The sequence below is a fragment of the Mirounga angustirostris genome, unplaced genomic scaffold, assembly GCF_029215605.1.
Source record: "Mirounga angustirostris isolate CCGP_5_RB_7025 unplaced genomic scaffold, mMirAng1.0.hap1 SCAF_1, whole genome shotgun sequence".
NCBI classification, from domain to species: domain Eukaryota; kingdom Metazoa; phylum Chordata; class Mammalia; order Carnivora; family Phocidae; genus Mirounga; species Mirounga angustirostris.
Genome location: NW_026991709.1, coordinates 143,473,372 through 143,497,040, shown reverse-complemented (window position 1 = coordinate 143,497,040; position 23,669 = coordinate 143,473,372). Strand labels below are relative to the sequence as shown.

The 23,669-nt window shown below is 41.6% G+C and overlaps 1 protein-coding gene and 1 non-coding gene across 2 annotated transcripts in view; one reads left to right on the top strand and one right to left on the bottom strand.

Annotated features, from left to right (window-relative positions):
* The window catches only part of GADL1 (glutamate decarboxylase like 1), a 163,243-nt gene that overhangs the window by 18,767 nt on the left and 120,807 nt on the right, over window positions 1–23,669 (top strand). The window contains exons 2-6 of the mRNA XM_045903926.3: window positions 5,673–5,845; window positions 11,729–11,855; window positions 14,056–14,146; window positions 17,825–17,931; window positions 18,641–18,756. Of these exons, the coding sequence (XP_045759882.1) occupies window positions 5,673–5,845; window positions 11,729–11,855; window positions 14,056–14,146; window positions 17,825–17,931; window positions 18,641–18,756 (614 nt within the window). The remainder of the gene's footprint in view (window positions 1–5,672; window positions 5,846–11,728; window positions 11,856–14,055; window positions 14,147–17,824; window positions 17,932–18,640; window positions 18,757–23,669) is intronic.
* LOC123834929 (U4 spliceosomal RNA) lies at window positions 6,190–6,327 on the bottom strand. Its single transcript, XR_008505205.1, has one exon. It is a non-coding gene; the product is annotated as a U4 spliceosomal RNA (small nuclear RNA).

Sequence of the window (23,669 nt, the reverse complement as noted above, 5' to 3'; positions counted from 1 at the left end):
CTTTCTAGATGTTTAGCAACTTGAGAACAGAGACTCTGTGTTGTTTATGTCTCTATCCCCAGGTACCAGCTTGGGTGCTTGGCACATAATAATCCTTTATTAATTTATTAATTAATGCTATCCTCTTTTTCAGGCTTTGATTTTCATGCCTATCTTGGACTGGTTTGCTGGGCTTTCCAGGTCCTGACCCTCATCACTCCCTTGGTTTTCACTGTCTTTTGCACAAGTTTTTGGAGAGTTCCTTGGTTCCCACCTAGATGCCTAGATTCATTTTTTTGATCTGTTGTTCCTCCTTCTTATTCTTTGGAAGCAAGCATTATTTTCCTATTGCTAATTTTCTCTTAACCATTAAAGAGTCTTGGATAGGACACCTGGCTCTAACCGGCAGACTTTCTGACAAAGACTTAAGGCTATTAATTCTAACCTTTACCTGAGCCAACAGTGTAATGTGGGTGCCAAAAAAGGGTTCATATAGACTCAGTTACATTAATAGTTACTATTAACTGTTCTTTACCCTATTCCTGGCACTTTACTCAGCAGCTTGCATGCTTTGCCACATTTAATAAAATAGACATGGCTATTTTCCCTGTTCCTCAGATAAGAAACCTGAATCACATGGAACTTGAATAACATGGATGAAATCACAGAAGCCCAATTAGAATTTGGGCCAGGATCTGCCTGGCTTCAAAGCTTAAGCTTTGAGATCAATTAGGGTGCTACTGGAAGCCTTATGAATGGAATCGTGGTGACCAGAGCATGGGAAATATGGATTCATTCTATTTAGAGCTGGGGATACCACACCTGGAGTTTTGTGTTAGGACTCATTTTATCAGATAGAAATAAACTGACCTAGACTAGTGACCATGGCCTAATCACAAACCATTGAAGAAACTGGAGCAGTTCTAACTAGGAAAAAAAGAAAGAGAGGGAGAGAGAGAGCGAGAGAGAGAGGAATTTAGATGAGAGTTGATAGAAGTCTTCCCATATTTGGCCTAGAGTCCCATGGAAGAGAAATTAGACTTGCTTTGTCTACCCACTTACTGCAAAAGCCTGTGGAAATGACACAGATGCATATTTGAAGTCATTATAAGAGGAGTTTTTGTGACCATCCCAGCTGTCAATGGAGTGCTACTTTAAGTGACGAAGTTTTAAAATTATTATTATTCATTACTGCAGATATTCAAAGAGAAGATAAGTCTTCTAATTCAGAGGTTTTCCCTCATACCTCAACTCCTCCTATGACCCTAAGCCTTAACCCCAAATGTCTGCACTGTTTATGTTCCAGACATCTTATTAGTGTCATTCTCATGGCACTTGGCACCTGCTGTCTTCTAGTGTGGTTATTCAATCCTCCGAGGCTGTCCTTTACTAAGGATAGGAGTTGAATCTACTTCATCTTGCGGTCATTATTACCTCCCTAACATGGTCTTACAAACCGTAGATGCCTGCGAAGCAGCATCTTATTGCTCCTTCAGAGAACTTCAATGTTGTTTACCCCAGTTTCACTTCCTATTAGCAACATGACATTGGGCAAGCCAATTCTAATCTCTGTGTCTCAGTTTCCTCAGCCACAACACTGAGTAACTAACTGGAGTTTTTGTGACAATCAAATGTGTTAAATCTATAAAACTTGGAGGACAGAGCCTGGCACAGAGCCTGTAAGACATGTCTTGTGTTGTTGTAAATTTTGAGGCCCTAACTCCCCAATGAGACTTTGAGATCCTTGAGGAGATGACCCTCTTCCTGTGTTTGGTCCCTAAACTGTTGTGTGGCACGTGGTAGGTGATTGCTCTATGCTTGTTGAAATGAATGCCTAAGTACGAAAGGGTGAGAGGGAAAGCCTCGACAATTGAAGATGTTAGAATTTGAGAGGACCTTTGGGGGTCACCCTGAACAGTGAATCCTAAGTCCAACTGCATGTCAGTGTATTTCAGTACTATTGGTAGAAGTTAGAGTGCATGCCAATTTCCATATTCTGGACCCCAGCCTGGAACACAATCTTCTGAGTAGCACATCAGGAATCTGAATCTTACTTGGCTTTCCTAGCGATTTTCTGGCAGCCAGCCCAGTACTTTCCTTTGATTGTCTCTTATTTTATGGATAAGGAAACTGAGGCACAGAGAGGTTGTATTATCCCAGGATCAGGATGCTTAGGAGAGATCAAGTGAGACTAGAACTCAGCTTACCTGACATCTTGGCCACTGGGTTGTATAGGGGAATCTTTGGATTGTGTGAAGGGGTTAGATAGGATAATTTCCCAGATACCTCTGCCATTAGCCAGGCGGTCCTTAGAGTTGTTGAGTGCCTACACATGCCAGCTGCCGAACAGATTTCTGGGATGTCCAGAAAAATGAGACATGCATCCTTTTCCTGTAAGACTTTATAGTCTGGTGCAAGAAATAAGACACAGAAACCATGGTCAAGGTGGAACATGACAAGGAGGGAGGTCTGGAAAACCGTCCACCCAGTGGGAGCTGAACTGCTTGTGACCACCATCTTGTGTCCTGAACATCTTGGCAGGAAATTTTGCTCTCTTCACAGGGGCAATCCCCTACACTGTGGCCTCTCTTTCTACTCTTCCACAGGGGGTATACTCACTGGCCCTTTGGTCTAGAGTTCATTATCCGGGTCATTTGACCACTCTGAAGAGACCTCTTTTTCTACTGTCATAGTTTTCTATCACATGGAGTTTCACTTATGCTTTATGCACTTCTGTATGTAATAAGTAGTACTGATTGCCTGTTACTGCTAACTAAAATTCTAATGACATTTATTGAGTGCCCACTATGTAGCAGGTGCTGCTTTACGTTTTTAATCTGTGTTAATTCACTTAATCCTATGTCAAAAGAAGAGGCCACTGCTCAAAATCTGAAACAATATTTGAAGTTGAATTTATTGTTTGTTCAACAAGGAAATCCATACATCTCTTTGAGTAAAGCAAAAGTTGAACTTATACAGAGCTTTGGAAGGCACAGGGTTGAGGAATTGGTGGAAATTCAGAAGTCAGAGTTTGGAGGTTGACTGCCTTTCACATTTGGAAGTGTGGTTCCTAGGGTGAGGCTTGATGGGCTGACTTTCAGAAGTCAAATGCCTACAAGAAAGGGAAGGAGAGAGCATAGAAAGTGAGTGGCTGCAGCAAAAAGTATAGAGAGGAGAGGAAAGTGAGAGTCTTTATTTGTAGTTTCCTTTCACAGTCCAGAGACCACAACTCAGCTTTCCCTGTTGACCCTGTTCCCTGGTTCTTCTGGTCTCTACTGTGTCTTCTCTAGGCCATGAATTATATGAATTGTACTCTACATCTAGCTCATCCCTAGCCAAAGGTGTCTCCTGCTCAGTTAGGTCAGCTAACCTGCAATGGCATCTCAGAGAAGGGGGACATTATCACTCATTGGTTGAAGGAATTTTTGAGTAGCCAACAATTTTTTGTCGAACTCCTATAAAGTGCTAGGCACATTCTGGGTGCTACAGAAACAAAAAGGAAACCAATAGACACAAGCTTACACTATTAGAGAGCCAAACCTCTACTGGAGAGACAGATGCTTAGACAAAGAAATGAATAAGTATATATGATCTGTCACATGGTGGTCACTGGTTTTGCATTTGATGGTGGTTTGGACTAAGGAGGTAGGGGAGTGGGTAATGAAAAACAGATTCTGGATATATCCTTCATGGAAGATTCTTCCCATTGAACAACTTCATTATTAACCACCATATACTGTAGCAGTTGGATTGGAAGTCCTGGGTATGGATCCCAGAAGGTTATAGTTTGGCCTACTAAACAATCTCCAGAGGAGATTGAGAAACAATCTCTTTTCCAACCTGGGAAAAGGCAGGGGGAGAAAGAGGCACATTATTACATCTGGCAATAGAAATAGAACGTATCTATCAAGGAAAGTGGCATTATCTATATCCAATTCTTCAGTTTTTTATTGTATTTTCTCATAGATAATTGCATGAAATATGGGGATTTCTTAAATTGATTGCCGTGGAGACAAAGATGACTTAAATTTCAATTTCACTGCTTTTCTGGTTGCAAGTGGGTGTTTGACATTTTTTAGTGTGTGTGTGAGAGAGAGAGAGAGAGAGAGAGAGAGAACTCTGAGAGAGCTATAGAGTGGCTGCTACTCCCTGAACAATAAAAACCTGAAATTCTACTAATGAGGTTAAGAAAACTAACTTTTTCTGTACGCCTAATAATAGCGCTGCCTACTGGCATAACCAGGGTTCCCTGAATAATTGCCCTCTTTTTCCAGTTTATTTTTAGGATTAAAATTCAGGGGAGGAAAGTGCCTTTAGATTTACAGTTTTTCCATCTAAAAGCTCAATTCCAAGGCTTCACCATTTGGCCCTAAACCATATTGAATGCATCCTTTCAAGTGAAAGATAAGTAAAAGTGAAGGATGGAACTAAAATTCATCATTGGAGTTCTGGATGGTTCAGCCTTCAGGGTGAGAATAAAAGATTGATCCTTCGCTGCAGACCCTGTCTTTCCCAAACTGGGGAATCAGGCTGTGCCGTATTTATCTGCCTCCATGGACACCATTTGAGTTTGCCAGGAATAGAAGCAAAGGGTTTATAAAGCCACAGAATTTTACCAAAACATATTCTTTTGAGGAAAAGACCGACTTGGGGGATAATAAATGTTAATACTGCTAGAGCCCTCGGTAAGCATAAAAATATTTGAAATACCTATGGACCATCAGCATATTTAAGGTAGATTTGCAAAATCTAAGTAATGCACTGTGCTGGGTGTGGTGCTGAAAGATAGTTTTTAAAAAACTGTTTCTGTAAATTTCCACAACTCAATGAACATGTATGTACCTTACCGGGAGGAGAGAGAGACACTGATTCAAGAAAAATAAAATCGAATCCAAGCTTGTGGCAGGTATTGGTGGAATATTTAGATTCATTTGCCAGAATTATTTTTGGAGAGGGCTATTTTGGGTAGGCAGTAATCTTTCTTCTCAGATACAGATTTCCATGTTGACTTTTAACCTTTAGTCACTGACTGGCAAACGTCTTTAGGACTGTTCTGTTCCATCCTTCTGCCTGTGCCAGACTGCAAGTTTGAAAAGTTTGAGGGCATCAAATGTGGATTTACACCAACCATCACGCCACTCACTTTCTTTTATTCTCCATTCATAGGAGAGTGGCTGAGTACGTGGACAGAGGGGCTCTCAGGGACAAACCAGTGTCTTTGATATAAAGGGCCATTTAAACATGAGCTTAAAATGTAAAATTAAGAGAGGTGATATGTCAATAATTTTTTCTTCTTTAGGAATGACTTATTCCTACAAAGTGGATAGATGGCAGTCCTTAACGGGTTACAAAAAGTGTGTGTGTACAAAATAGACACAGGCTTGTGTCTACAATGATCTTTCTGTGCGTGGGATTGAAAGGTGTTTGCAAGAATGAGTAAAATGAGTTGAATTTACATTTCACATTTACATTTTCTCCACAATCGCTGATGCCAAACAAGATGCTGCAGGATATCTTTCCTTAACCCTATGATGCCATCGGAAACCATAAACAACTGTCTGCTTCAATGCCCCAAATGTATTAAAAGAAGATATGCCATTTGAAGCTGGGATAGTGGTCCATGTTTCCCCTTGTGCTTTGTTGTGATCTAATTAGATTATGTCTCAAACATGATTTTTTGTGTGTGCTTTCAGGAGATACGCATCCACAAGAGATGATTCCAAGTAAGAAGAGCGCTGTTCTCGTGGATGGGGTTGTACTGAATGGCCCCACGACAGATGCAAGAGCAGGAGAAAAGTTTGTTGAAGAGGCCTGGAAGCTAATAATGGAAGAGGTGGTTTTGAAGGCTACAGATGTCAATGAGAAGGTAAAACTAAAAGATACCTATTAGAAACCCCTGCAATGGGAAAGATAGGTTCTTTCCAAATTTGATGGTTAGATGTGAGGGAAATGGGAAGCTCATGCTATGATGGCCTCTATACCTTTGTATCAAGGGGATCCCAGCTGCCAAAGTGGGATCCCACCCAGTATCAGCTTTCCTGGAGGTGTTGGCTGTTAACTTTGCCAGCCACCATTTGTTGGGAGACTGGCTGAGACCCCAGGCCTTGAGGGCATGAAGCACAGGGATGAAGCCTTCTGACCTATAACCATATAGATTATAAATAAGTGGATGATCTTGATGTATACACTCTCTGAAACATACTCTGCTCTCCATTTTCTTGGGCACCTTCTTTTTGTTACTAGTAAAAAATAAGCATAATGTGGGAAAGAGTATGAAAAAATTTTAATTAGCAATAATCGCGCCTCGGATAAACCTCATTGGCTATGATACTGCCACTGCACAAAGCTAAGAGTATGAAAAAATTTTAAATTTATCTGAGGATCCTTCCCAGGAGCTGGTCTGAGCTTAGACTGGAAAACTTGAATTGTTAAGTCTGATTTCTGACTGGCACCAATTACTGGTTCTAGGTCTCAAATTCAGGCTCAAGTTCAGATTCAAACTGATAATGCAATTATTACTAACGACTTCTACTTTTTTTAAAAGATTTTATTTATTTACTTGAGAGAGAGAGAGAGCACAAGAAAGGGGGAGTGGCAGGGAGAGGCAGAAGACGAAGCAGGCTCCCCGCTCAGCAGGGAGCCCGATATGCGGCTCAATCCCAGGACCCTGAGATCATGAACTGAACCGAAGGGGGACGCTTAACCGACTGAGCCACCCAGTTGCCCCAAATGACTTCTACTCTTAAGAGTACTTACTATGTGCCAGATGATGTTCTCAGGACTACTCCATATGAATTTGTGTACTTAAGTCTTACAAAAACACTAAGAAGTAGGGGCTATATATTAACTCTTTTTTAGGGACGAGGAAAGAAGTGAGGCACAGGGAGGTCAAGTGCTTTGCCCAAGATCACATGTTAGTGAGTATCAGAGCTGTTGGCACTAAAATCCAGGTAGTCTGGCTTCAGTCTGGGCCTTTAACTTCTCTTGTATGTCTCTTACAATCGCTAAATTATCCTTTATCACATTGATTATCTTTCATATTGAAATTGAATTATCAGCAAATAGAGGAGGGATTTTTATTCCAATTCGGTTAGTCAAAAATAAATGTCATTTAAAAAAAAAGATTTTGAATGTGAAGTGGTATTTATTCTGAATTTTTGATCACATGCATTTGGGAAAACTAATAGGGATATAGATCAAAATATCCTGTAAATTTAGAATAGCTATATTCAAGGCAAAAATCACTGATGGTATTTCTTGATATATATTTATAATTGCATATTTTCTGGTCTTATCTGTACTTGTGAAATATTTTGGACCTGCTTTACTTTGGAGCTTACTGCTTTTCTGGTAAGCTTTTTTTCTTTTTTAATTGGACTTTATTCAGTCATTAAATATTAACTGAGCGTTAGCTATGGGTAAGCCATTGTATTTGGCCCTGGGGGATATAAAGACAAATAAGACAAAGGCTCAGCTTTGAACAGAATTTACAGTCTAGTTGGGAGGATAAGTTTTCATTGAAAAAGAGAACAGGGGGTCCCAGTAAGAATGTGATAAATGGGTGTGATTTCGTAGAGGAGTGGGTGCTCTGAGCTTTGATGTGGGATGTGAAGGTCAAGTAAGATTTTGATGGGCAGGGAGAAGTTGACCCATGTGTGTTGAGGAAAGCAGGATGGTAAAGGATGGAAAGAGCATTGCAAAAGGAAACTTTCTGCCTAGAAGGAAGGGCTCATATAGGTGACTAATGGAAGGTAAGACAAGAAGGAGAGGCTTAAGATCCTAAGTCATCAATGAAGGAACCCCACGCTGATTGCAGTACAGTAGCCCTGCAGGCTATCCACCTGAACTTGGGTTGAAAACGATGTTGCAGTTGGGGGGAGGAGGTGGAGTTTTTATGCTACCAACTTCATCTAGCGTTGTCAGCGATCCAACACGCACCATGAAAAGTGACCTTCAGATACATCCCCGTACTTTGTGAGATGATTACTTCTAACACCTTCTCTTGTAGATATTCTTTCTCAGCCACTTTTTAAAAAAATTGAGTTATACTTTACATCTAGTAAAATTTGCTCCTTTTTTGGTGTGGAGTCATATGAGTTTGCTAAGCCATGTAACTATACCACAATCAAGATATAGAGCAGTTCCATCACCCCCAGATTTCCCTGTGCCCCTCTATAGTCAGCCCTGCCCCTTACTTTAGCTCCTGACAGCCGTTGATCTGTCTTCTGTGCCTGTATTTTTCGCCTTCTCCAGAATGTCGGACAGGTGGAATCCTATCACAAGAGGCCCTATGAGTCTTGCAATTTTCCCTCTGCAAAATGCATTTGAGATTTAATCATGTTGTTGTGTAGACAGGGATACATCGTTTAACTGCATTTCCCATTTTCTTGCACTTTGCAAATAGTATGATTTTTACAATTTGGAGGTTTGTAGCATCTCTGCATCCAGCAAGTCTATCGGTGCCATTTTTCCAACAGCATTTGCTCACTTTGTGTCTCTGTGTCAATTTTTGATAATTCTCACAGTATTTTAAACGTTTTCATTATTATTGGACTTGTTACATATTATAACATATTACAGAACATATTATATATATTATAACATCATATCATAAAATATAACAATATTTTTTATAGTTTGTTATAACCAGGGATCTCTGATGTTACTCTTGTAATTGTTTTGAGGGACCACAAACTGCACCCATATAAGACAGTGAACGTACTGATAACATTGTGTGTGTTCTGACTATTCTACTCACTGGCAGTTCCCCTGTCTCTCTCCCTCTCCTTGGGTCTCCCTATTCTGAGACACAATCAGATTGAAATAAGGCCAATGAATAACCCTGCAATGGCCTCTAAGTGTTCATCTGAAAGGAAGAGGTGCGCATCTCTCAATTTAAATCAAAAGCTAGGAATGAAGCAGCTTAGTGAGGAAGGCACTTGGAAAGTTGACATGGGCCAAAAGCTAGGCCTTTTGCCCCAAACAGCTGCATTGTGACTACAAAAGGAAAAGTTCTTGAAGGAAATTAAAAATGCTACTGCAGCAAACACATGAATGATAGGGAGTAAAACAACCTTATTGCTGATCTGGAGCAAGGTTTAGTGGTCTGGATAGGTCAGACCAGCCACAATATTCTCTTAAGCAATATTATCTCCAGGCTGTGTCCTTGGAGAAGCCTCTGGGAGCAGGAGACACAAGCAGAACCCACATTCCAGGAGCTGGGGAGGGGGTGGGGAACCTCCAAGGGCCCAGGTCCAGCTTGTAGGTCATCTGATGGTCACCTCTTCTTAATGACCTCTTCCAACAAGTATTTTTTTTTTTTAATTCAGGCATGTAAATTTTTTAGACATAATGTTATTGCACACCGAATAGACTTGATGGTCCAGGGTAAACATAACTTTTATATGCACTGGGAAACCAAAATCTTTGTTTGACCCACTTTATTTCAATATTCCCTTTATTGAACCAAACCTACAGTATCTTCTGAGATATTCTCTATCAGTAGTCATTCCTTTGGATTGTCTTAGTCACTTTTGATTTACCTCTGCCTATTATGGTTCTCACATCAGAGTTTAATTTCATACCTCTTGTACAACTCATTATTTCTTCCTGCTTTCCCTAACCTCCCACCTCCTAGTCTCCTGACTTCCTGGCTACTCCCCTGTCTCTCTCTTCCCCTCCACAGCCGAACTTTTTAAAGATTGTCTATGCTCCTTCCCTCCCTCTCTTTCCTCACCTCCCACACCCTCACTCCATGGCAATCTGGCCTCCACTCCCACCTCTCTAAGTCAAACGGCTCTTGCCAAGAACACCTCCTTGTCGATAAATCCCATGAGCACTTCTCAGTCTTTATCAAATTGGGCTTCTCAACAGGATTTGATAGTGATGACCGTCTTCTCCTTAAAACATTCTGTTTTCTTTGTTTTAGTAGCACTGAACTCTTCTCAGATAGTCCCTGCTTCTCTGGCTTGTCCTCCACCTCACAAGTGAGCTCCTCTCCCTTTGCCCATATCTTAAGCGGTGGTGGTGTCCAGGCGAGATCCCGTGCCTTTCCTCTTAGTGGTAGATTCTCTCTGAGTGTGTCCCCCATGGTGTATTATCATGGTGGATGTCTGGAACTCTGTTCTTGGTCTCTCACAAGAGCTTCAGACCAACTGCTGCACCCCTTTTAGATGTCCTGAGAGGCCTCAGACTACATATGCCCAAAGCTCATCATCCCCACCAAATCCCCACCCCAAACCAAATTCTTTTCCTCATCACCGCCATCAACCCGTGTGTGTAAGCTACAGACGACAGGGTTGTCCTTGGCTCATTCCTCATCCTCATCCTTGCCGTGTAATTGATTTCTGAGTTCTGTTGTTTCTGCATTTTAAATATCTCTGGAAATACTTCATTCCAGTAATATCTACCTCATCCAGAATACCACCTTCTCTTGCCTGGTTTATTACAGTCACCTCTTACTCCCGATTTTACTTGGAATCTCCATATAGCAACTAAAGCTATTGGCCAAAACACAAACATGTCCATATCATTCCCCTGTCCAAAACATTTCAACTGCTGCCCTAGAACCAAGTTCAAACTCTGTAACATGCCACAGAAATCTGTCATGATCTGAGTCTCATTTCATTAATTAATTCATTAATTCGTTTATTCATTCGCTCATTCATCTTTTCATTCACCACATCATTGTGGAGCATCTCTTGTGTGGTAGGAACTGTATTCATTACTTGAGAGCAGTGAGCAAACAGATGGACATCTCTGCTCTCATGGAGACTATGTGGGACAGAATAAATGAATCACATGGTATGTTGAAAGATGAGAAGTGTAATGGAAAAAGGAAGAGCAGGAAAAGATGAGGGGCTGATAGGGCTGGGGTAATGTGAAGCTTGTGACTTTATAGGGGAATCAGGGTTGCTATCTTTGAGAAAGTGATTTTTGAGCAAAGCTTTGAAAGAACTGAGGAGGTTAGGCAGGAGGACATTTGGGGCAGGAGTATCCAGGCAGAGGGCACAGCCAGTGTGAAGACCCTAAGGAGGGCAGTGTGCCTGGTGTGTTTAAGGAACAGCAAGGAGGTCAGGGTGGTGGGGCAGAGTCAGCCAGGAGGAAGACAGTACTAGACTGGAGAGGAAACTCCATGAAGGAAAGCAGATTATACAGGTTCATTTGAAGTCATTATGAGGATGTTGGCTTTACTTTGAAAGAAGTGAGCCACTGAGATATTTTAGCAGAGGAGCGGCGGTAGTTTAGATTTAAGAGGATCATTCCGGATTCTGGCTGCCAGGTTGATAGCCTGTAGAGGTCAAGGGTAAGGGTACAAGCAGAGAGACTAGCGAGGAAATTATTTTGGCATTCCAGCCTCACTTCTTGCCTCTCCTTCCTCCAACCCCATGTTCTAGCCACACCAAACTAACTTCATTCTTCAGATTTGCCCTTTCAGCCTTTACGACCTCTGTTCCTTCCACCTAGAGTGCCTGCTTGCCTTCCCCCATCCCCTAATCTTTGCTTGGTTTGAAATCAGTTCCTCCAGGAAAACTTTGACCTTCCAAATCAAAGATGGGGCCCCTCATTTGTTCCAGTGACATCTGGGTCACCATCCCATATTTTCCCCCCTGGACTAGGGTTGTACATTTAAATCTCAGTCTCTCCCACTTGTCTGGAATCTTCGCGAGGGTAGGGTCCGTGATGCTAACATCTTCTCGCTACCTGGCTCCTGTGGGAGCTCAATTAACTGCCATTGCTGAATGTCCAGGTTTGTGAGTGGCGGCCCCCTGAACAGCTGAAACAACTTCTTGATTTGGAGATGAGGGACACGGGAGAGCCACCCCACAGGCTGTTGGAGCTCTGCCAGGATGTCATACGCTACAGCGTCAAAACTAGTAAGACCTTTCATTTGCCTCCTTGATCTGTATCCCTAACAAGTTCTTAGGTTTTCTTCAGCACATACTTACTCATAGTAAAGCTGAGTATGACAATGTTTCGGGGATAAGAAAGCCGGATCAAAAAATAGTGGTTCTGATATTTTTACAATGGGCCACTTTTTTTTGTCAAGACAAAGATACCTGGATAGAAAAACTGTCGGTGTTAGTGATCATTCAGAAATACGATCTGCTCCTTGGCAATCCCCATCCTCCATTTATAATCAAGACCATATATGACGACTGCTACTTATCATTTCTTACATTGGTCCAAACTGGCAAAGCATAGTTTGATTATAGATTTCATTAAGGGATTTCAAATCTTGATGGCCCAGAATGTGCAGGAGGATGTTTTTACTATAAACAGGAATAGATGGGAAGATACTGATGGAGTCTTGGCAGTTAATAATTGCCAAATTATTTTATCAAATCTAGCAGGATCAAAAATAAACACCTTTAGGAAAGTGTAAAAGGAAATGAATACATGGTAAGTTTCTGCTGTGATAGCTTCGCCATAATGCTTAACCACTACGATCTTCTGTCAATGCAGTAGCATGGTATTAGTCTTGTGCTGACATACTAGTCCAACTGCTGATATCCCATACACCCAGTGAACAAGTTCCAGAGTAAGGGAGGAACTTTCCAAAATATGCATTTCGCAGTGTGCTGTAAAGGTAATCTAGTGCTTAAGACCATGCAGGCATTATGCTTTGTGAATTCTGACACTGAACTAAATTTAGTGGAAAGAACATAATAAAATCCTGGCTAAAAATAATTGGTTTATATTCCCTTGGGAAAATCTGGTGTATGTATCAAAAACCCAGTTAGCATTTCAAAAGCAGAGATACATATCTTATTATTATAGTGCATGTCAGAAGTGTAGAATGACATTTAATGCAGAAGATTTTTCAGTTTACTGGATATTTTCCATAATGTTACCATGGAACTCAATCATAAATTAACACGAAACTAAAAAAAAAATCTTATTAAAATTACTTGCAGCAACGTTTGGTTTCCTTTGCCAGATTAGAGGAAGTTTTCCATGTTTTATTTAAAAAAACATTTTCTTGGGCTTTTGTTTTTTATTGAACCCCTAGTTTAAAGAGAAGAAAACCCTAAAACCAAATGCTGTGAGTGGTAATGAGAAGTCACTAACTAAAAAGTTTCCCAAATACTCAAATTTAGAAACAGACCTCTTGCCTTCTTGTTCTTTGTCATGCTGGGCTTCCTATGATTGAGAATGTCAAGTCAGTTAGCCTAGTGTTTGGTGTGAATATTCACACTGTGGAAAGCCAAGAACCTTTATGAGACCTTTTATAGAGGGGAAAAAAAATAGAAAGTTGGAACTGAAGTTGAGTCTTAAAGGCTACTGCCTTTGAAGTAAGTTGAATTAGAAAGTTTATGTAAGCCACATGATGAGTCACATCTTACTCCCATCTACATAATGTCAGTTGCACTATGAAAAATGGTCCAATCTGAAAAATGAAAAGGCCACTCACTGCTGGTAGCCCGAAGTGAACTCTGTTGGTGAGTGAAATGCGTTTAAAGATAGGGAAGATAGGGATTATCTTCTGAAGATAAAGGTAGCAGGCTTTGATACCTGCACAAATAGTTTGAGTAATCCAGTTCTCAAGGGTTCTGGTTTGGAGCTGGGGTGTAGAAAAAGGGGAGTAGATAAACCAGAGTTTTTAAGAGAGTGCCCAAGTGTTGCTTAGAAACATATTGTTTAGGAGACAGGGTTATGAGGTGGGTCTTCAAAATTTGTTCCCCTTGCACATGATTAGATTTTGAATTCTTTTTAAAACTGAGGCATAGTTTACGGTCAGTAGAGTGGACGGATCTCAAGTGCTCAGTGAATTCACACATAACTGTGCATGACCATCACCCAGATCAAGATGTTGACCCTTCCCACCACTCCAGAGCCTTCCTCAAGCCCCTTCCTAATCAATATCAACTTCCCAAAGGTACTCAGAATTCTAACCTCAGTCTCCATAGGTCATCTTTGCCTCATATTGAATTTTATATAGTAGATTCATGCAGTGTATACTCTTTTGTATCTGTCTGCGTTCGCTGTCTGAAAGATTGATTTATGTTACCGCTGTATGGAGAGTCTTTTTTGTTTTTATTGCTGTGTAGATGAATGCTCTGCTTAAATTTACAGACCATCCAAGATTTTTCAACCAGTTGTATGCTGGACTTGATTATTATTCCTTGGTGGCCCGATTTATGACAGAAGCATTAAACCCAAGTGTGTAAGTACCATTTTACTGGACTCTTACATAAAGCATGCATTAGAGATGTTTTTTAAGTAGACGAAGTTTTTTTTCTTGAATTTCTATTTCATGGTTTCATTTGTACAGTGTCATCATAAATAATGGAATGACACTTAGCAGTATTTTAAAGAGTTATTTGATTTGATAGTGGTACTGTAAGATGGTTAATGCAGGCATGGTTATCTCCACTTAACAGATGAGAAAATTGATTAAGCAACTTGTCATCCATTCCTGCATGAAAAGCCATGTCTCTGCTAAGTGCCGGAGAGATACTTTGAATAGAAGCAAACTTTGACTTGGCCTTCATGAAGCAAAAAGTCTAGTGAGATGGAGATACTCCATGCAAATTCATCAAAATTATCTACACAAATTAATGTAAAATTTTAATTTGCATATGAAGAGGTAGATGATGCTATAAATATAAGTGGGACATTTTTTCCTAGTTGGGAGCTCAGGAAAGTCTTCTCTGAGGAAATGACAACTAAGAGCTGAAGAATGAGTAAGGGTTTACTGGGTGAAAAGAGAAGAGATGAGTTTCAAACAGAGAGAACAGCATGCACAAACGCCCTGTGGCAGGAGGCAGAATGGCGTACCTTATGAACTGAAAGGTCAGTGAAGGTGTCGCTCAGAAAGCGATAGGGAGCATAATGGAGGATATGATTGGAGAAATGGTTAGGAACCAGATATGCAAGACCCAGTGGGCCATGTTTATGAGTTATTCTAAGTACAAAGGAAAGCCTTTAAAGGTTTCTAAATCATTAGATGCCATTTGCTTATTGAAAAGATCACTTGAAATATGGAGAGTGAATTGGAGGGGACCAATCAGGAGGGCATTATCTTAGGTGAGAGATGGCAGTAGCTTGAACTTAGACAGAAGTGGTAAGAAAAGAGAGAGAGCAAAATTGTTTAGAGGATAAAACAGAAAGGTCTGGATAATATATTGAACCTTAGGAATGAGGACAAGAAGGAGGTTTATACAATGATCCTTGGGTTTCTGGCTTTTTTAGCTGTGTTGATGGTCATGTCATTCATTGATATAAGAAGCATAGGAAGAGGGGACCAGTTTTCAGGGATGAGATGAAAAAGGCAAGAGCAATAATTTAATTTTCAATTGCAAGAATTTGAGTTTGCAGTGACTCTGAGCTATTCAAGAGTATGTATCAGCCAAGCTGAGAGATATACAGGCCTGGAATTCCGATATCTCTATGAAAGTTATCAATTTAGGAGTTACTGGGGAATGATGTGTAATTGAAAAGTATGTGTGGATGAGATTCCTAAAGTCAGTGAAGCTCAACTCTTCCTGTTCATCAGAATCAACCTGGGACATTTCCAAAAAATATATTGAGGCCTGGGTCCCAACCCAGACCAATTAAGTCTGAATTTCTATGGCTGTGTCCCAAGCACTGATATATTTTCAAAGCCAAACAAATGATTTTGATGAACAGGATGAAGACACTTTGAACAAAAACAAACCAGGGGATGGAGAAGCAGTGTCTGCAAGACAATATAGAGTGAGGACAGAAGCATAGGACTGGGCCTTGAGGACATCTAATAATCTCATGGTTAGGAGGAAGAAGACCAGCCTACAATAGAGAGACAGAGGAAAAGGAGAAAATCAACCAGGAAGGCATGGAAACCATGGAGCAGAGTGTGTTAGAATCATAATACTATTGAGTGTTTAACTAAGACAGAGACTAAAAATTGTCCCTTGAATTGGCAACACAGATGTCATTGGTGACTTCAGTTAGAGAAGGCTTGGTGGGGTAATGTGAGATGATACCAGTTTATAGTGAGTAGAAGAGGTAAGTGGTAGATGGGCCAGAAGAGACAGTAAAATTACCCAACTCTCTGAACCTTTCCTTCTATGTCCTGGGTTTTCTAACTTCTCGTCTGGGTTCTTTTCACTGCAACATGGAGCGGTTTGCAAAGTATTAAGTTGTTGCTAAGCTGAACAATCCACTCAAAATGTGAGCAAGCCATGAGAGCATCCCATATCGTCCTCTCCTCCAACTCCATGCCTGTCCCCAGGTTTACAGTTGAGCCAGCTTTCAAAGGCAGGCTTCATATTATTTTTTTTTAAGTGAACAATTATTTCACTTATATTTGCAGGTGCACATAAACACATAGACTTTTTCCCACACTTCTGATATGTGTGAACTGGCTTCCTAGCATGGTTGAAAGTAGAACCTGGATTGTTTGAAAATTAACATGATGTCTGTAGAGCGCTTGGCATGTAGGGAGGTAGGGAGGTGACACATAATAGGTGTTCTGTTTTTTTGTTGTTGTTGTTTCATTTCATTTTGTGTTTTTGTTTTGCCTCATTTCCAAAGTTTTCCCTTCTGGGTGTTAAAATATTCACATTCAATTCTGTGAGTGCAAATCTAGGTGTGTCTGCATGGCTTATATATTTGGAGTACAGGTTTATTCGGATACAATTTAATGTAATGGCTTAATTGTTAGAGGAGATTATAGATAATTTAGTCACCCTCAAGTTACCTAGAGAAAGAAGAGACTCAAATATTATGAAACAAGGCATGGTAACCCTCCCAGGTGGAGTTCCCTGGGAAACTGCTCTAGATGGAGTTTAGTGAGCAAGGTGTTTATTAAGGAATGCCCTTGGGATCCACATGGGTGATGGGAGGGTAAGGCAACAGGAGTGGGCAGAGCCAGAAGTCAAGCCGTCATGGGGCCTCAATGGCAACCTCGGCTGACTCCCTGGAGATCTCTGGAGCTATAGTGGCCCTTGAGAGTGGTCTGGAGTTGGGCCCATATGGCCAGGCCTTTATACCTGGTTGTGACCTTGGGAAAGGTAGCTCCCTGAAGCTGAGGCAGTTCGTTCGAAAAGGGGCTAACTTCGTGTTCTCCCACAACAATGGTCCAGCCTGGAGCAACAAAACCTTCAAGGACAGGGGATTTGGGCAGTGCTTTGCAATAAAATCACATGATAAGAGAGGCCCCACAGAGCACTTCCCATTTGGGCCAGCATAGGAATGTAGTGGAGAAAACCCTAGTTCAGGGTGAGTAGTTTCCGCGTAGAATAGGCAGAGCTGACTGTTAGGGTACTCATGATAGGAACCTAATAAAACCTGGTTACCATGACAATGGTTTTTCTTTCTTTCTTTTTTTTTAAAGAATTTATTTATTTGAGAGAGAGAGAGAGAGCAAGCACAAACTGGGGGGAGGGGCAAAGGGAGAGGGAGAAGCAGACCCCCCACTGAGCAAGGAGCCCAATGTGGGCCTCGATCCCAGGACCCCGAGATCATGACCCAATCCGAAGGCAGTTGCTCAACTGGTTGAGCCACCCAGGCACCTGACAATGGTTTTTCTTTAACCAGCATCCAAAGCAGCATCCAAAGAATGAAATGGCCACGGCTCATGGCTAATACAAAGAATCTAGATGCACTTCCTTTATCACTCCCAGTGGACCTGAAGGGTTCCTGTAAATTACGACTGCTGAAGTAGCTTGCGTATCCCTAAGGCCCCCACCTATTGTCATCTATCAAACCATGACTAGCACTCTCACCGACTGCACATTTCTCTATTTCCAATTGGATAAATTTCCAAAGACTCTACCTGCACTTCCATAGCCACTTGGTTGAATAAAACTCTATGTGTAACTCTAGTCATAGAAGTGAAGTGTTTTTTATATCTATCTAGTTATACGTATGAGGTGTCCCCAGTGTTTCTGTTAGTGGAAGAAGCGGTTCTGAAGAAAATGATTGAATTTATTGGCTGGAAAGAAGGGGATGGAATATTTAACCCAGGTAAGTACAGCTAGTTATTGCCATCTCCCTTCCACTGCAAACACCTAAACATTTATTTATGTGTTATATGAAGAACAGCTCCTTGAAGATTTACAAATTCCAAAAAGTTGGTTAGGAATAATTCTACTTGTTGAGAATCTAGCTCATTCCTTTCTCCAGAGTGGCAACATTTTGCATAAATGCTAAACAACTGACATAAACGTTAAACCAAGGAGATGTCTACAATTTAGGATTTGTATCTTACAAATGAAATTATCTGCTGCTGGGAATTTGGAAGGGCTATAAATTTCTCAATCCATTCTACTTGAGAAGGTTTCTGAATCACATGTTGTTTGTCCTACAGCCCTTTCTTGGGACCAGAGATGAGCTTGTATCCTCATCTTATTGGTCAGGTGACAGACAGAATACCATTAACTACGAAGACTTGGGTACTGGCCCTTGTCCGTAGATTGAAACTTTTAGTTTGGAAAAACTCTGGAATGAGAGAAGAGACCAAAACTTCAGTCTTTGCTGAGATTGGAAATTGCTGTAATTGGGGGTTAGGAAGTGGGTGAGAGTCATGGGTGGGGCATGCTGCTCAGATGACTCTTGGGGGGATCCGTTGTTAGACTAGAATGGCCATAGCCGTTGATGTCTTCCCCTGTGGTTGGCACTTAGGGAGCTATGATTTCATGCTATAAATATGCCATTTCAATTTTGTTTTTTGCAGGTGGTTCAGTGTCCAATATGTATGCAATGAATTTAGCTAGATACAAATATTGTCCTGATATTAAGGAAAAGGGGCTGTCTGGGTTGCCAAGATTAATCCTTTTCACATCTGCAGAGGTAAAAAATTATTTTTTATATCAGATACAGATTTTCAGAGAAAGCATTATTTAAGGGGGTTTGTTTGTTTGGGACTTCTGATATGCTTTTATCTTATCCATGTGTGACTAATATGCCTAAGTATAATGTCATATTTCATTCCAAAGGAAATTCTGATGGGTTTGATATTGTAACCCCTGGCCACTCAATTTTGTACATCACCTTTATTTAAAATTTATAGTCTATAACATTTTTCTCTGAGAAAAGAGAACATTCAATTTGAAACTGCTATCTCTTCCTGTGAATCTCTTCTTTGAGTGCCTTATTTATTAGAACTTAGATGATCGCTCGGCTCTGTCAGAAGCCTCACATTGCCTTGTAAAACTGATTGCTTCAAATGTGTAACACAAAGGCTTTTCAAGAGGAAAGGGAGATATTCCGAAATGGTGAACATCACACACCCACCCCCCCACTCCCCACATTGCATGTTGCCACAATCCCCTATGGCCTTTTACTCCTCACCAAAGTAGGGAGGTCTGACTGTGGGTAAGTACATTGGCTTTGAGCTAGGCTGCCTGCATTCAGTTCTTGTCGCCACTACTATCTGAGTGACCTTGGGTAGGTTGATTAATTCCTCTGTGCCTCAGTTTCCTAATTTGTTAAAATAAGTATCAGCTAGCTGTTGTCTCTAACAAATTACCCCAAAGCCCAGTGGTGTAGAACTAGAGCTGGATATCATTGCTTTACAAGTCTTAGGATAGCTGGGACACTTCTGCTGCTCTTGGTGGGGCTCCCTTATGTATCTGGGGGTTGGCTGCCCAATGGCTGAGGTAGGAGTGGGCCTGACCAGGATGACTCCAGTGAGGTCTCTCTGCTCCATGCATCTCTCATCCTCCAGCAGGCTAGTCCAGGTGTGTAGTCATGGCGGGGGTCCAGGGGAAAAACAACATGGACACCCACCAGGCCTCTTGAGTCTAGGCTCAGAGCTGGTACATTGTCATTTCCACCTCATTTTCTCAGTGAAGCAAGTGATGTCGACGAGCTCAGATCCAAGAATTGGGAAAACAGACTCCATCTTGTAGGTGGACTTGCTGCAAAGTCCCCTGGCAAAGGACATGGACACAGGGAGAAGGGAACCATTTGGGGCCATCCTAACCACCCAGGAGCCACATGAGCTCAGTAGTCATGGCTAAGTGGGTTGTTGCAGAGACTGAATGAGCTAATGCATGGAAAGTAGCATCTGGCACATTATAGATACACAAAAACGTTAGCTAGTTTTCTTAGGAGGAGGAGAATTACCTAGCTGTCATAATGTGGGTAGAATGGATAGCACAGCTGAAGTACAGTCTCATCTGAAAGAGATTATTTTTTTCCTTTCCTCTGCTTGTGCCATTCCAGTGGGTGCCTCTGTCTATCCCACCACTGCTTCCTGCCCCCGTCCCTGGCAGGAAGAGTTTAGCTTCCGTACCTTCTCTGATAATCCAAGGTCTCCTGTGAAACACATGAGGCGGGCAAACTCTAAACGTTCTCTGTTATTTCCAGCTGGCCTTTCCTGTATCTGTCATTTTCTTTTACGAGCATGATTTCCTTTATTATTGCCAAGGGGTAAACTGTGGTCGAAGAGGTGGGCAGTGGAAGAAAACTTGCCCCCTGCCCATGCTTTACACCTGCCCTGGCTGACCTTTGCTCTGGTTCGTTCAGTGCCAAGTGCAAAGTGGGTGCTGAGTGTGGGGAGGCGTCTGGAAGAAATCTTCTAATCTTAACTCAGCCCTTCTTTGTGAAAGCTTTTCTAGAGCAAGCGAAGAATGTTTGGGAATGGAGACATCTGGGGAAAACACTTGGTACTTTGGGATTATTATGGAGTCGAGTTTCCCTTTCTGGGTTCCAAACTTTGGCATTTCAGTTGGAGGAAGCCAGCATATCCAAAATGCAAAGTCTCTTCTTTTGAATTGTTGCTCCCGTGCCTGAGAAAGCTGATTCAGTAGGGCCCCTGCTTTCAGCTCAGTGCTTTTACTTTTGCCTTCTTCATTCATTGGCTTAAAATGTACCTGAGGTCTCTTCTGGAATAATTGCTCTGGAAAGGGGGAAGGAATTCTATGGAAGCCTAGAATAAAGATTATGCCTGGGAGAGATCAGGGACATAGGTGTAGCTGGCAGATTGGGAGTGAAAAGAAATTGAAACCTCATGCAGTTGGGAAAACAGAACTAGTATTATTTTTTTTATCTCCAGTGGAGATATATATGCAAAAAGAGGTAAAATATATGCCCTGGCTAACATGGCAGCAGAAGATGGAGCCAGAAAACCAAGAACTAAATATACATCTTAGTTTACTTGGGCTGCTGTAACAAAATATCATAGACCAGCTGGTTTAAAAAACTGACATTTATTCCTCACCGTTCTGGAGGCTGGGAAGTCCAAGTTCAAGGTGGTGGTAGATTTGGTTATCTGATGAGAGCCTGTTTCCTGGTTTGGGGACCACAGTGTGCTCACATGGCCTTTCCTGGGCTCGTGCTAGGGGACAGAGGGAGAAGTCTCTGTCTTCTCTCCGGATAAGGGCAGTAATCCCATGAGAGTCTCACCCTCTTGACCTCATCCCAACCTAATCCTACCACATTCGGCGTTAGGGATTAAACACATGAATTTTGAGGGGACACAAGCATTCAGCTCATATCAGTGTGAATGCCACAGAAAAACTCCATAGCTTCAAATACACGATAGCTCCAAATACAGATTTTTACCCCATTCATCCAGACTCTACCTTGTTGCTCATTCCTTTCCCTGCTCTGCCAAAGAGACTGAGGTCATAGTAGTTGCATGATTTTAATTCATATTTTGGCAATCTCTTTCACCACTTACTACAACAAATCAATTCATCGGTTAAAAAAAAAAGAATTAAAGACGGTTGTGTTTCCTCAGTGGTCTTAAACCCTATGTTAGGCTTTTTGCTTTTTGCAAATCTTGTTTGCTTTTAGGTGTTGGCCAAGGCCCTGTGGTTATTTTCCAGTACTGTTTATTGGGTGGTCTTCTTTTTCCTGTTTTGTGTGGCCTCCAGGGTAACCACTCCATCCCCGACTTGTACCATCAAATGCAGAGTATATGCACTCACCACTGGAGGTGTATTTGCATACTTGAGGTTTTGATTATAATTTCACTGTCCATGGAGACTTGGAACATCATGAGAGAGCCCCCTGCACTGTCCATGTATCCACAGTAGCCTCCCCAGGCTGAATAGGAACCAAAGGGAAGGGACTTTTGGAGGAAAGTAATAAATTTGTGGCTTGATTAGCAGTTAGATATAAATTCCTTGAATTTAAAGAAATCGTAGGTTTATAATTCAAGTCCTTTTGGGAATCAGCATAAAGTAATGATCATTGTCTGCTACTAAAAAGTGAGGGAAGAAGAGAAACCCTGACCTCCCAGGCCAGCCAGCAGGAGGCCTTGTTTCTCTCTAGCAGGATGGAGGCTGGGATGGGGCGAGAGAGACCAGGGTACACTTCTCAAGGTCATGCCTCCTCACATACCTCATTCACTCACCCTCTTTGTGGCCCTTCTGTCTAGGCGAGTCTGACTGGAGTTTGGATGTTAGTGCAGGCATTCTCCCTCAGCGAGCAGGTGCTTCTTAGGAAGTCAGGCGGAGCATAGAGTAGCCCATCTGAATTCTGACTCTGCTTTGGGAATTGAGCCAGCTGTGTGCTCTTGGAGAGGTCCCTGTACTACGTCCCTTTTCTTCATTCCCCAACAGAGGACATTCGCAGACCCTGGTTTCCCCACCACCTGGAGCTCATTTGAGCACCAGACTAGTCAGCCCTAGAAGGAGTCCAAGTGCCCAGCACACAATCTACTCGAGGGGGAAAGCCGCAGTTCCTTGGGAAACCCAAGGTCAAAGAAAAAATCCTTGCAGGAACCGGAAAGGAAAATGTCAGTGCACTTCTATCTTTCATAGGGGCACTTGCTGTTTCATCATTCTAGGAATAAATGCCCACTGAGATTTTTGTGTCTTCTGTAGACGAATGAAACCTGGAGGGGAGACTGGGTCTTAGAACGAATGACTGACTTATCTTTTGCCAGAGAGGGGAGCAAATACCATTTGTTTCTAAAGGCAGCAGCTACTTCTGAATTCCGGCCTTCTAGGTTTTTCCTTTCCTTGCAACTACTCAGCACATCTGAAGCATTGCCTTCTTTCTTTCTTTTCTTTTTCTTTTTTTGTCTCTTCCAGGGCTCTTTTCCTCCTCTGATGCCTTTAGATGTTTAGACTTCAGTTTTGCAGACATTTTTTTTTTTATCTGTCCCTATCCATTTGAGATTGACATTGGATTCTACTTTGCCCTGGGGTAGCCAAATATAGCCCCACCAAAGTTACTCTTCATCAGCATACCAGTTTTTTAATTCAGCAGACCCATTGGTTGGGGACACTCTGCTGTTTTTTAGGGCAAAGCAATGTGATTTTCCTTATTGGCAAATGCCAGTGGAATAGGCTACTCTTTATCACCATGAGATCAATAGTTGGTTGCTAGAGTCCAAGTCTCTGGTGAGAAAGAATTCACCTTGGCTATGTCACCTAGCTAGGGTGGGCTGATGTAGCAAGTAGAGAATTAATTACATTTTCATGTACATTCTTACTCCTCAATATGCACATGTTCTTCTAACAACTGGAAGTGAGTGCATCCTACAGGCATTTGGCCGTGTCCTATTTGATACCTGGAAATTAATTATGTAGGATGGTTTCATTTTTCCTGGTGATGTTACTTCTGCATTTATTTTGATAGAGTTGAAAAAAAAAAAGAGCTTCCAATAAAACTTTCTTGACAAAAGAAGAAAAAAATTACCACATTTGAGGGACTACATCAAGTTAAGTGTGAAGGCATGACTACTCTTTTAATGTATTCATACCTACAAATTAAATTACTAAGGGTTTTTGGTACAATAATGTCCT